Source organism: Cyphellophora europaea, assembly GCF_000365145.1.
Source record: "Cyphellophora europaea CBS 101466 unplaced genomic scaffold supercont1.5, whole genome shotgun sequence".
In the NCBI taxonomy this organism is placed as follows: Eukaryota; Fungi; Ascomycota; class Eurotiomycetes; order Chaetothyriales; family Cyphellophoraceae; genus Cyphellophora; species Cyphellophora europaea.
In genome coordinates, this window is record NW_008481811.1 from 52,547 (window position 1) to 65,832 (window position 13,286).

General features: G+C 53.1%; 6 protein-coding genes across 6 annotated transcripts; 2 read left to right on the top strand and 4 right to left on the bottom strand.

The window, feature by feature from the left end:
• Nucleotides 1-69: 69 nt before the first annotated feature.
• HMPREF1541_05291 (uncharacterized protein) lies at nucleotides 70-3,729 on the bottom strand (the record flags this gene model as incomplete). Its single annotated transcript, XM_008719632.1, has 1 exon — nucleotides 70-3,729. The coding sequence occupies one exon, from the start codon at nucleotides 3,727-3,729 to the stop codon at nucleotides 70-72; it is 3,660 nt and encodes a 1,219-aa protein (XP_008717854.1).
• A 1,226-nt stretch (nucleotides 3,730-4,955) lies between these two features.
• On the bottom strand, nucleotides 4,956-5,336 carry HMPREF1541_05292 (uncharacterized protein; the record flags this gene model as incomplete). The annotated part of the gene is made up of 1 exon (XM_008719633.1): nucleotides 4,956-5,336. A coding segment is annotated over one exon (381 nt), but the record flags the coding sequence as incomplete, so codon positions are not given.
• Nucleotides 5,337-6,688: 1,352 nt separating this feature from the next.
• Nucleotides 6,689-7,324, top strand: HMPREF1541_05293 (uncharacterized protein; the record flags this gene model as incomplete). Its single annotated transcript, XM_008719634.1, has 1 exon — nucleotides 6,689-7,324. The coding sequence occupies one exon, from the start codon at nucleotides 6,689-6,691 to the stop codon at nucleotides 7,322-7,324; it is 636 nt and encodes a 211-aa protein (XP_008717856.1).
• Nucleotides 7,325-7,487: 163 nt separating this feature from the next.
• On the bottom strand, nucleotides 7,488-8,064 carry HMPREF1541_05294 (uncharacterized protein; the record flags this gene model as incomplete). The annotated part of the gene is made up of 2 exons (XM_008719635.1): nucleotides 7,488-7,817; nucleotides 7,891-8,064. 2 exons carry the CDS (start codon nucleotides 8,062-8,064, stop codon nucleotides 7,488-7,490), a joined length of 504 nt encoding a protein of 167 aa, XP_008717857.1.
• Nucleotides 8,065-8,914: 850 nt separating this feature from the next.
• Nucleotides 8,915-10,759, bottom strand: HMPREF1541_05295 (uncharacterized protein; the record flags this gene model as incomplete). The annotated part of the gene is made up of 2 exons (XM_008719636.1): nucleotides 8,915-9,181; nucleotides 9,230-10,759. The coding sequence occupies 2 exons, from the start codon at nucleotides 10,757-10,759 to the stop codon at nucleotides 8,915-8,917; spliced, it is 1,797 nt and encodes a 598-aa protein (XP_008717858.1).
• A 640-nt stretch (nucleotides 10,760-11,399) lies between these two features.
• On the top strand, nucleotides 11,400-13,259 carry HMPREF1541_05296 (uncharacterized protein; the record flags this gene model as incomplete). The annotated part of the gene is made up of 2 exons (XM_008719637.1): nucleotides 11,400-11,663; nucleotides 11,709-13,259. The coding sequence occupies 2 exons, from the start codon at nucleotides 11,400-11,402 to the stop codon at nucleotides 13,257-13,259; spliced, it is 1,815 nt and encodes a 604-aa protein (XP_008717859.1).
• Nucleotides 13,260-13,286: the final 27 nt, after the last annotated feature.

Here is a 13,286-nt window from a genome sequence, read left to right on the forward strand (position 1 = left end):
CATCTCTTCTTCGTTCGCTACGAAGTGCATCTTGAAGGCCATTGCTATTCTTATATTCTGGGGCGCCGTTCACCGGGCGGGGTGGCGATTGGCTGACACTAAAGCCTCGATCCTTCCAACCAGCTCAGCAATGCGGAATGGCTTTGACACGATATCGTCCATACCACTGTTTCTGGCAATTGTGACCTGCTCTGCTCTGACATTTGCTGTCACGGCTATGGCTGGGACATGCCACCGAAGCACTCCTTTTGCTTCAAGCTCCCTGATTCGAGCGATACAAGTTAAGCCATCCATTTCTGGCATCTCCAGGTCCATCAGAATGACGGATAATCTCGTGAGCCCCGGTTGGTACAGCTCAGTCGTTTCGAGATATCGTAGGGCAACAACGCCGTTGTCTGCAGTATTCACTGTGCAGCCCATTTTTTCCAGGCCTTTCCTGAGAAGCTTCTGGTTGACGAGGTTGTCCTCCACCACAAGCACGTGAAGCTCTCTTGACTTGATAATATCGACAGTTGATTGTGACTCGGCCATCAACACGTCTTGTGCCGTAGATTCAAGTCGAGTATCGTGAGCAGCTATCTCCGCCTTGATATCTCCTACTCGCTGGCTTGGGTCAAGTGTTGCCGGCATGACTGTGCCATTGATGACCACAGGATCAAAGGTCTTTCGGCATTGTATGAAGAAGCCAAAAGTACTGCCCTGGCCGGCCTCTGACGCTGCTCCTATTTGGCCCCCATGTAGCTCCGCAAGCTGCCGAGAGATGAATAACCCGAGGCCACTGCCACCATAGTGTGCGTGTGTGCGTGGAGAGGCCTGCGCAAATCGTTCAAAGAGCCTCTGCTTTTCCTCTTCAGTAAGGCCACAACCTGTGTCGGCCACCTTGACGCGCAAATAAACAAGCTCGTGGTTTCCCCACTCCTTGCCACTTGCGACGTCGACATGTGCTTCTCTGGTTGGCACATACTGGAAACCATTTCTGGTTGCTACAGGAGGGCTCAGAGAGGCACCCAAAAACACTGATATCGACCTCTTCGGTGACTGCTTGGTGAATTTGATGGCATTCGTGATCAGATTGATGGTCATTTGTACCAGACGCCCGGGATCAAGCATCAGCCACTGAATATTCAGATCCTCTAAGGATGGATCAAGGTGCAGGCTCATGTCGATCTCTTTCGCGTTGGCCTCATTTCTGAACATGCTCATTGCTTCCTGAATAATTCGAACGGGTTCTGTAGGCATGGGCGAGATCACCAACAGATTCGAGTTCAACTTTGAGATTGTAAGGATGTCATCGACGATCGATTTCTGATGCTGCACGCATAGCGCGATGGTACTGGCAGCTTCGATGCAGCTTTTGACAACTTCTGCGTCGTCTCTAGAGAAGTGATGCTCCGTCAGCGTGTCGCGGATATCATCTGCGCAGATGAGCACTGCGCTTAGTGGATTCCTCATCTCATGTGAGGTGATATCGATAAATGCGTTCTGCTGTCGTTTTGTTTCTTCGGCTTCACGTAGCCGCTGGTCTTGAAGGCCTTGGGCCCACCTCATGTGTGAGATGTCGGTGATGCATGCCAACACTGACCTCAGTGTGCCGTCGGGTCCGATTTCAGGTACAACAGATGCCAATACCCAGCAATCAATAGGTCTGCCAGTCAATTCGTTAATCTCAGTGTTGTAGTTGTTGCTTAGCTGTATCTCGCCTGTAGTGGGCTTCAAATCCCGCATCGCATTGACCCACATAGTGATTGCATCCGATTTGCTTGCGTCGGCGACCGTATCCATGAAGGACATTTCGAATGCAATGTCTCTCGAGTGATTGGTCATTTCGTAATAGCGATCATTCCCTTCTAGAAGCACGCCATCTGGACTCACAAGCATCATTCCAAATGGCGAAAACTCGGTCATTCGGCGCAGTCGACTCGTTTGCAGAGCAAGCTGTTCCGTCAATTGCTCGCGCTGAAGAGCAGCGACCTCGGCGGCAGTCCGATTCCTCCTCGCCTCGTCCTCCAGGAGTACCACCGAAGCCAATGAGGACGCCAGCTGTCGGTTGAGCATGGTGATGAAAGTCCGATAGTCGGAATCATACTGTCGCCGTGGGTTGAGTCCGATCATGAGGAGAGCTGTTGTGTTCTGTCCACTTGTTGGGCGAATTGGAACAACCAAAGCCTCTTTCGATGGTATTCCAAATCCTCGGAAGCTGATTCCTTCAAGCAAGAAGTCCGGTAGGTTTCCGTCAGTGACTCGCAGAACCACAGGCTCGCGGGTGCGTATCGCTTCTTCAAAACAAGGAACTAATCCATCACTGCCGGATAGGTCAATTTCTGGCGACGCAGCAGGGTGATTATCGGGCACACCAATGGTTCCCTCTAACGCGCACGTTTTCGATGTAACAACGCCGCCAGAGGAGACGGAGCATGCATCGCTTCCATCAGAATCTGTGATCGAGTACAGCGATGCAAAGGGGATATCGTAGGGGTTCGCATCCAGAGCGATCAGAACATCCCTCCAGAACTGTTTCACTGATCTTGCTGGAGCAACTCGTTCACCAAGATGCCTTAGGGTCTCCATACGGCGACTGCCAACAGTCTGATATGTGGTCTCAAACGGGGCGTTGTAGAAGCCCAAAATGCGGTCAGTCCCGCCATACAGCGGCGTCCAAGACCAGGAGAAGAATGTTTCCTCGAGGTAGCCGTACCTCTCGATGAGTAGTCTATCATTCTCCTTCCGGATGCTTTTGCCCGTGCGCGCGCATTCCTGGAAGATGGGTCTAACGCTCTCCCACAGCTCCGCGAAAGGTCCGAAGAAGCCACTACCCATCAACCTTGGGTGCTTGTTCCCAGCCACCTCTATCCGGTATGCGTCATTGTAAACCATGGTTAGTTCTTCACCCCAGAACAGTGTCGCTGGATGCGGGTTGCGCATGAGAAGATTGACCACTTCGCGAAATTCGGGAGACCAACTCGACATTGGTCCTAAAGGTGTCGACGCCCAATCAGTGTTCCGCGCGAATATCTCATGTGGTGTGAGGACTCCCAGCGGGTCTGGTGCTGTCCAATCCGTCGACATACTCGCTGATAACCGTTGCGGGATCATCACCTTTTCGTCTTCCACCGACGGAGGAGGCTTTGGGTCGTACCGTCTCGAAGCAGCAACCGAACGCGGAATCCTCGATGGTACAATGGCGTCGCCAGCATCGAAGGAGACGTTAGGGACAAGTCCATGGGTCGTGACTGATCCATGATTGTCAGCCTTGCTCTGGTCTCTGGCTAGCTCGTCCCTGGGGAGATCGACCACGACTTTCGCTGCCGATCCTGTCAGCGTGACGGCCGGAGTATGCTCGCAGACATTTCCGGAGACGATTTGGTAGCGACCGCGAACCATGGAAGAAGTCCAATAGACCCCGTCGTACCGGAAGCCTGCATGGGAACTGTGCCCTGGAAGTTGGGTGCCACGCAAGCGGGATATCCACTCCCGAAATTGCTGGTATTCTTCAGGTCGTTCCTCGGAGGACTTGTCGGTTGAGAACCCGAGAACGCTATCATGTAGCTGTTTGTTTTCTGCGAGCGCTCGATTGCAAAACAGTGGATACAGTGGCCCATTCTCGACGGGGGCGAGACGCGTTAGGTCAAGAACGAAAACGGGGCGCAAATCTTCATCCAGCGCCTCTTCGAAGGTGACTACGCCGAGGCCATGCTTCACAGAACTCGCTACTGAAATATCCGCCTCCATAGCGAAGGCCCTCTCGCAAGAGGTGCAAGACCTGACAGCAGGCTTAACATCAGCTACGGGTGGAGGTCATGAAGAACTCAAGATCGTCAAAGGCTTGGCGCACCGGTATGACGTTCCGCCCAGCTGAGCGGTATCCCATCCTAAGTAGTTCTTGCTGGGCAATTTCCGGAACCTTTCGTTCCATAGGCAGTCACGCGTTGTAGCTGGTCACCGAGTTGACTGCCGTATGCTGAGCAACTAGATGATCAAAGTCTCGAGTGATGTACACCTTCGCGAATAAGCGGTTGGCAAAGATTTGTGATCGGCTAACATCCTGGTCAAGTAGAATTTGGCCCCTCGGCTAATGCCCCATCCTACCGGCCGGTCTGGCTAGAGGCTGCTCTAGGCCTCCTTGAGAAGTCTCAAGGCCGAGTTCAGCTTACCTAATATGCTCTGTTCAAAGCCTTCAGTGTGGCGAGCGGCGGGTTCGGTGGTTGGTAACTCCTCGCTACTCTCTTGATCTATTGTATACTTCACACAAGCCAGATTTGATAGACACGATCAACGCTCCGATCTTGGCTTCCAAGAATCTACTGGCCGCAGTCCAGACTGGATTTTGCAGTTACAGCACCGCGTTTCTTCGCCCATGTACGATGACATTATCCATCCTCTTGCATTCTCTACTGGTAAGCGATAGAAGCACTCCCACTTCCTCCACAGTCCCCCCTTGACGCTGGTTCATTCGTGTGCCATGGTATGACGGCACGATCGTTCGGTGGTAGGCTGAGCTGCGCCAATGATCTTCGGCTGTGTGGAAGGCTATATCGGCCGAAGGCTCAAATATGTGCCTGACAAGACGGCCGACAAGATGAAGGATCTGTAAATTCCCAAGCAAAGTATCCGACGCGAATGTCGGACGGCGTCAGCAAATTCGCTCGGGGCTCGTCTCCAGATGTTGACTATGGAACATGTTAGCGCAGCCTTTGAGATGAATTCCTAGCCTCACTCCTTCAAGCCACCTAGTATCGTCCATAGGTACGATATTGTCCGGGGAGGGGTCACCAGCCGCTAGACAATTGTCCCTGTGCGGAGGCTGATATACCTGTTGTTGGGTGAGCATTCCAAGAGGAACTGAGACGTGTTGCTAGCTTACCCATCAAGGCTCAATATGGAACTTCCTCTTCGGCACCTGCAGGATCTAGATCACCGTTTTCCTGCGTACCACGCCCTTGGGAGAAACTCCGCTCAATGCCCAAGGCTCTTGCACTCTTCGCACAGGCCGAGATGGACATCGAGGCGGCGGGGTAGATGGCATGACCAAGCTCATACAAGCAGACCAACATTCTCGACTGCAAAACATTCAAGGACACGTAATTAGCAGCTTCTAGGCTAGCAATGAGGCATTTCGTAATCACGTAGAGTGAAGACTGCATACTCTCACCCACGAAATTGGTCGTTTTTGGCTTTTGAAGAATGAGACTGATGCTCACACACAGCAGAAGGTAGTCTGCACGAGGTCTGAAATAGACGTATGGTAGATCATCCAGAAAACGGCGTTTCGAGAGTATAGGCAGTTGAAAAAAACTGGTAGCAAAATATTGTCGAACGACCTCCTCAATCTCGGCGAGGTCGCCCAGTAAATTGGCTGCCTCATCTCGAAAGGCAATATCGAGGCACGGTTTTCTGATTGACTCGTGACTGTAATGATCTACCGAGATCGCGGACGGCATCAAGAATACAAGTCGATCATTCAACCGATCTTTGGTAATGACAGTTTCGACCGACTCTGTGCAGACGATCGATTAGCCATGCTCATACTGTGTCATGTGCGATGTTGAGGCTGTACCTGCGCCACGTATCACAGACTGGTAATGTAGCGGACAGCTACGTACGAGCGGAAAATGGGGAGCGGAAGCGTTGGTCTAAGTATGTCTATTCCTCTCTCTATCTTCTATCTACCGGTAACAGGTAGACCTGTCCGGGCTATGCCCGGAGCCTTGCCTTGGCAAGGCCGTGGTGCCAGTCCCTGGCCACCACAGGTAAAGCCTTGTTGCGGATGCACTTGTCCGAAACCCGAGCTGACATGATTTGAATGACCATTATAGCGTGGATATTGTTGACTATGAGCGGTGCTGGCAGACTTCTTGTCGCAACAAATAGGGCGAAAACCTTCGCTGGGTACCCCTGTGTACAAAACAGCAAGTTATGGAACGGCGCCGAAAGCGTCTTCTTGTGGATGCTTCTCGTGCTGGCCATGTGCGCAAGGAGTGATTCCACCGAGAAGATGTGGTACGTCACCCAGATCCAATCGCTCTTCAAGTCCCACGCCATGCCAACAATTTGGACTGTTCCGGGATTATTGCGGTTTAGTGAAGACTTCTTCATCCTGGAACAAATCCAACGAACGATGATTGCGGAAGTCATTCAGAGAGAATGCCATCTACCCAGGGATAAACATGAATACCGAGCTCTGGCCTAGTGGGAAGATTGAGCATGAAAATCACGACGCTGTCGACATTTCTAAGGGTGCGCTTAAGACACATCCGCTACGAAGTCAGGTTACAGCGAGCGAGCTGCTCAAGGGAAGTGTACTCAAGCTGGCTGGCTGCAGTCTCGCCGAGCAGGTAGTCATAGAAACGATCAACAATTTCGGAGTCTGCAAAGAGAAGGGTTAATCGAGGTTGCCATGTAGTGAAATCAGACAGAAAACAAGCATGGCCTTGGCATTATTGTGGCCGATGGTCGGTCATTCGTTTCTCCGAGTCCGCCATATTTTTTCTCCCAAGTTGCGACCGGTATTCGATATTTCGGGGCGGACGACGACCCACGGACATTGCAAGTACTCCGACGCGCAGGTCACCCCATCACCAACTTCTTGTACAACGCTCAAAGCGCTTCTGGCACTTATCCCTGGAGGGATAATCCTGGCACTTGCCATCCCAGCCCACCACCTTCGTCGCCTGCCCCGCGCAACCTCACGATGGCGCAACCCGTGCTGACGTCCGAGCCCACAAGCGCCACTCCCCACGCGTCCCTTCCCTCAACCCTCCCCGCACTCATCGAGCTACAAGTTGCCCTCTCACTCTGGGCCTGGCCGACCCTCACTTTCGCGATCAGCAATTCTTTCGGCGGCAGCCCGGAGGTCGCGGCGGAGAAACGCGAATTGCTCGCGGGCGCCGTGTCTGAACTGCTAACCTCCAAGCCAGCATCACTACACGAGGTTGCAGATCTAGAAGAGGTACTTCTGCACGTGATGAACGACGAATTCGAATTAGTGGTGGACGACGGGAGTGCGCAGGAAACGGCCGAAGCGATATGGCGTGGGATGGAGAAGTTGGCTAAGGGTGATGTTGGGGATCTGGAGGCCGCATATACCAAGTACCTCGAAAAGCAGAAGAGTGGGAAGAAAGAGCAAGTCAATTTCGTGCAGGGAAAGGACGATGAGGGCGAGGAGACGGACTGGGATGACGAGGACGAATTCAACGGCTTCGACGACGATGACGAACAAGACGTGGAGATGGGTAACACCCCGGATTCGGCTCAAAAGAAGGAGAAGCCCGCACCTGAGATCGATGAAGATGGTTTCACGAAAGTTGTCGGCAAGAAGAACAGGTGATCGTGGTGAAAGGACAGCGTCAGCGAACAGCTCTCATATTTCTTGCCGGTCACAACTGAGACAAACGCGCAACTGATCTACAAGTCCGTCCACGGACCTGCGACAGCCCCGCGCCCGCGACTCGCTGTCCCAGAACCAGAACAGCCTCGTGGCATTGGATATGCTACTGCTCTTCCATGCCCTCTCCTTCAACCAGGCCCAAACGCTCATTCTCGCGCTTGCTTCTCCGACTCCACTCCGGCGCCACATCAATGCCCTCGTCCTCCTCCTTCTCGCCCTGCTCCTTCGTCTTATGCACCGTAGTGGGCTTGTGCTCTGCGGGTCCATAGACGGTGTACAGGATCAATGGTGTTGGGCCAGTACTGACAAACTGATGCTGCGTCCCCGCGGGGACGATGATGAGGTCGCCGGCCTTGACGTCTTGGTCGACGCCTGCAATGGTGGCGCGGCCAGTGCCGCTCGTGAATGTGAGAATCTGGTCGACTGTATGTTTCTGTGGAAACGCGTGTTAGCGGCGGCACAGGAGGAAGCGCACAGGAGATGGATGGTGCCAGACAATTCCATACCTCGTCACCGATATCACCACCCACGGGCACCGTCATGAGCACGAGCTGGCTGTAAAGACCGGTCCAAAGGACACGGCGGAAATCGCCTGACTCGGCAGGGAGACTATTGGTCATGTTGGGGAAGTACACGGCCTCATGTTTCGGTGGATCCGATGAAGGAGTCTTGAACGACATGGTTGACGCAAAATTGCGTGTTGCTGGCTGCGACGCGAATCGAAAGATACTCTGCTGGTTTAGGCTTTGACGTGGAAAAGTACTCTGGTGCAGTATCCGCAGGCAATGAGACGGTCTGGTGATGCCACGAGAGAAATTTGCGGCGACGGTTGTGGCGGCCATCCCTATTTAAGTGGTTGTTCGGTTGCAAGCTCGTGACTGCACGCGCCGAAGGTTCTGGTATCTAACATAAGCGCGCCATTAAACCATGATGGATCGCGGGTATCACTGAACTCGAAAACTGGACGTCAACATATTTCGCGTGCGCGTCATACCAGGCTATGATCCTCCATTGCTGTAGAGGGATACGTCATGAGATTCAACCTACCACAATTAGTCATTGGCGGCTGCGTCTCGTTCAGGTAGAGACATGTCTGTGGCGTCAATATGCTACAACTAGCTTGCAGCGTTTAGCGATCTCTTATGTGCGACAAGGTGCGCATTTCCTCGGGTTTACAGAGCAAAGAGGCGAATACAGCCTCGCTTGTACCTGCCGAAAGAGGAAGTCAACAGCGAGCAGGCAGTAGATGTCTTGGCGTCCCTGGATCCCTCGTGCTGCTTACCTTGCAACTGAAAGGTAGAGGTACTCCAAGACCGCTTTGGCAAGCTGGACAGTGAATGTAGCCGAGCAATAGTGCAACTCGCTGTCCCTGACAGATTAGCTACAGCTTCCGTCTTAGGAAACAGCTTGGTGAATATATACGCTAGATCGGTGTCTGGTATATATGACCCATCAATGTGACGAGGCTGAAGCGCAAAATTGCTCGATGGACAAGGCAAAGGATGGAGTGGTCTTGTATATTTCGGTATCTTACCCGGGCGGACCGAGACCCCCCATCCGCATCTCATTAGAGCTACTGCCCCTAAGATGAGCTTTGCTCTTATGGAAAAGGCTTTGCCAGATGAACGCTTCCGACAATAACAACTCAACATCTTTGTTCGTCCATTCTCTCGTCGGCAGTGCCTGCAGGAACATCAAGATCTCTTGAAAATTCATTTTCAAGAGCTGATCAGACCACTTGACCAGGAATGCAGCGCAGACATAGAGGTGGAATTGGGAGAAGCCATTTTCCTCAGCCTATAAAACATTAGGCGAGAGCAGGGCCACGGGATGAAGCAAACGTACCATGTAGGTGTCCCACATCCGGACCACATTCCGGATAGTCAGCTCCCGCATCAGCAAGCAATTCATCCACCGGAAGCTGAATTGCATATACTCCACGCTCTCACTTTCAAAATGTTTAGCTAGTCCGGCATCTATCCTGGTGGTGAGATCGCGAAGTGCCGCGACCTGACGATGTATGCCTGGCTGTCCCACAATGTAGTTGTCCTGAATGCCATCCAACAGCTTCGTCAGACACCAGTACGTATCGGCCTCCACCGCATCAAGCACGGGTCGGGGAAGTTGTCCGGGATCCATGCCACTCTCAATGTTAAGGTCTGTGATGTACATGCCGAGGAAAACCTGCCAGAACGGCGTCGCGAGATCATTGATGCCTTGCACGTAGCCGCTCGCCGGATGTCGGATTGCCCAAACATACAATATTCGTTCCAGGGACCGTTGCGTAGCCTCGTAGCTGTAAAGGGGTATATGCGGACATGTTCTGGGAATATCAATGCTGATCTGGTGCCATATGGCTTCATCAAGTCCACGACCTCGCCCTGTAGTGACAGGGGGGTTTGAAGCCATTCCAGCTAAGCCGGATTCCGTTCCGTTCTTCGTGGCGCTGGAGCCTCCGCCAAAAGACTGCCTGACAGCGTCTAGATAGTCTTTGCGCTTCCTTTCCAATGTCGCCACCCTACGTTCGCTGTTAACAGGCAGATAACCAAGTAGTATTTGCCATGTCATAACACGAACTTCATCTGGCACACCCGACCAGGCTGCAGCTCGGATCTCGGGCATAGATACTGAGCTTGATTGCAGTATACGCTTGAATTTGTTGATGCGGGAAATGCGGGTGCTGTGGGCCTCTGCAGCTTTGGCATCAGCACCTTGGGGCAGCGAAGGATGGTCAATAAGGTGTAAAGAGTTGGCAGGGTCCTTCAACAGCTCCTTGTACTGCGGACGCAAGATCTTGCCCTCGCCTTTCTTTGCACTGGGGTACGATAGCGGGTTTCGCTCCTCCGCAATGTCAAAGCTATTCGACCGATGATGCTGCGGTAGTGGCGAAGGGCCAAGTTTTGTGTTGTTGCTTACTTGAGGTGAAATTCCCGGCATCGCTGGACTCTTCGTGCCTCGCTTTTTGCGCATACTTTCCAAGCTAGGCAACCCGAACTCGTCCTCATCTTCGTCGTTATAGGTAATATCGTCCCCATCGTCCGGTGAGTTGATCACATCCCAGCTACCTAGCGACGATGTGCCCAGGCCACTGTAGGGTTTGGTTTCTGGCGACTGGAACCTGCGGTCTTGCGAAGGAGCGGGCGAGGCTCGGGACGAAGTCGTTGGTGGTGTGCGTGGGCGTGAGTTGGACCCAAGGGACAAAGAGTCAAATTTGAGCATATCGGCGTGGGAATACGACGCGCCGATGACCTTAGTCGATTTGCCTGAAGGCTGACGGTCTACTGAAGGTCGCGTGCGCCAAAATGGCGAGGATGATCGTTCATTGCCGCCTATAGCTTGTATCAGCACACGCTTTCTCACGCAGACCTCGTCCATCGCGTCTGTCAGTAGACATCCAGCGCAAGAGTCACAGCGCAGGAGTCACACACCGACCTGAACCATCTCCTGCTGCGACTTTTTGTGGGCCATGATTGCGGTGTGTCCCTTGAACACGCTTCAGAAGCACCGCTAACTGGAGGGGGGATCAAGAAGGCTGCCTTTCGATTGTCCTGGAGTGACCGAACAGGAGCATAGTGCACATGTTAGCAATGCAGCCTCAACATCTTACACTGCTGTCGTGCTGTTCAATTTTTGAACCAGTCGAGTCCAACGCCGTCGAGGCCGTTGACGTCGGCGGCAAGGGTGACCCGCAGTGTCTTAAACAGGCAGGTTTTCCGAGTGTCGCGTTTCCAGCCTCTCGCATTCAACTGTCCCCCTCCGATGTTGTTATCCCAACCACCTCCTCCCTCCTTCCGTGGACGCGTTCCATCTTTCTACTCTCCTGTTGAAGTTCAAGTATCCTTTGACTGCATCAAAAATACCGCCTTTTGGTCCACTCTAAATTGCGGCGCGCCCGAGGAGGCAGTAAAATAACACTTCGCGACGCGTTGCCGATCGCCGAATCTCTTCGCTCACATCATTTCGCGCAACCCCATGACGATTTAAGAGCTATCGCCTGCTCAATCACAATACCACAATGTTCTACTCAGACACGCTTCTATCCAAGACCGGGCCTTTGGCTCGCGTCTGGCTCGCTGCCAATCTCGACCGCAAGCTGTCCAAATCTCAAGTTCTTCAGTCCGACATTCCCCAGGATATCAGCGCAATCGTCAATCAGGGCCATGCACCAATGGCTCTCAGACTGAGCGGTCAGCTCATGCTGGGTGTTGTCCGTATCTATGGCAAGAAAGCGAAATATCTACAGGACGACTGTCATGAAGCGCTGTTGAAGATTCGAATGGTATGATATCTGTACCCTGTCGCAAGCAGCACTAACCTCTCCCAGACCTTTAAGAACACTGGAAACCATGACTTGCCAACAAACGCGAATGCTGGTCTCGATTTACAACTGCCAGATCTTCTGACTATTGATGACCTCTTCCCATCAATGGACTTTGCCTACCCTCTGACACAGCAGCCAGCTCTTGAAGGCCCTTCACAAGACTTCGATCAGGATTGGACTAGCACTCTCAACCCACAACAAAGCACACAGTCAAGACTCAGTCCAGGCGACGACGTCCTAGTCAACGATGATGATCTCGGCCTAGATTTTGGCGACCGCGATGATTTCGAGCCTAACGATACTACCATCAGTATCCAGCAAGGCCGCAACGCACCTGCCGAGCGCGACCTCGAAGATGAGGTGCTGGGTGGTGAGAAAATCTACAAGGACGACGATCTGGTGCTCGACTTTGGCGACGAAGCGGACATCGCACCCCCAGAACAGGACATAGATATGCTTGGTGCGCAGCAGGATGATGGCGTGATTTTAGGCGATGATGAAACTGCCCAGCTTCGCGCCGGCGCCGCCGAACCTGAGCGCACTCATCGAGCCGAGTCCGCCCTCTCAGATCTCCCGTCAGAAGCACTCCGTGAAAACGATCATACCTTCGCTCAAGACATGAACGACACCACGCTTGCTTCAGTCGCCGTGCAGCAAAAGCAGCGATCAAAAAAAGTCAAGCCTATCGCCCCGGATGTCGAGACTGTCCTCCACAACCGAGAGATCAAAGCCCAATCTGAAGACCGCTCGAAGATCTTAAAGGCCCCGTTATTCCTTCCCCGCGATCCTGTTCTTCTGGCATTACAGAATATGCAGCGCAACGGCGACTTTGTAACCTCCGCCATGAATGATGGTGCTTCCCGCCATTGGGCACCGGAATTGCAAGGTCTACTTTCGTTCGATGTTGTTTACCGCTCAGGGCCAGGTCGCAAGCGAAAGCGTGATTCTGGGATCGGCGGGATCTCAGACGAGGAGGATGCGCATAGCCAGAAGAGTCCACGACTCGAGCTCGACGACGACGTGGTAGATGAAGCGATCGATACTGGTGTGGACCGTCCAGGCGTAACACATGAACAAATTGATGAGCTCAACCCTGGACTTGAGGATATGGTGCGGGGCGAGGATGACGAGGGTATCTTCGCGGACGGCGACGAAGGCTTGAACTTTGACGATACAACCATGCCTCTGGTGCATCCTGCTGACTCGGGCCCTGTTTCGTTGGGCACGAAGCGAGCTGTGCACCTCTTGCGTGAGAAACTAGGTGGATCGGTCGATGGCAGCCCCAATCAGAGCCAGAAGAGATCGGTGCTACTACAAGACCTGGTGCCAGAACGTGTGACGAGCAAGGAGGACGCGACGAAGATGTTCTTCGAGGTGCTGGTATTGGCGACGAAGGATGCGGTCAAGGTGGACCAGAGTGCGAAGGCCATTGGATTGCCGTTAAGGATCCGGGGAAAGAGAGGCTTATGGGGCAGCTGGGCTGAAGAAACACGAGAGGACGAGGAAGAGGAGCAGGGGTTTGAGGGAGCTAGGGCGCAGGAAGTGAGTGTCTGATAAGGCGCGTTGTGCGGTATATCGAGG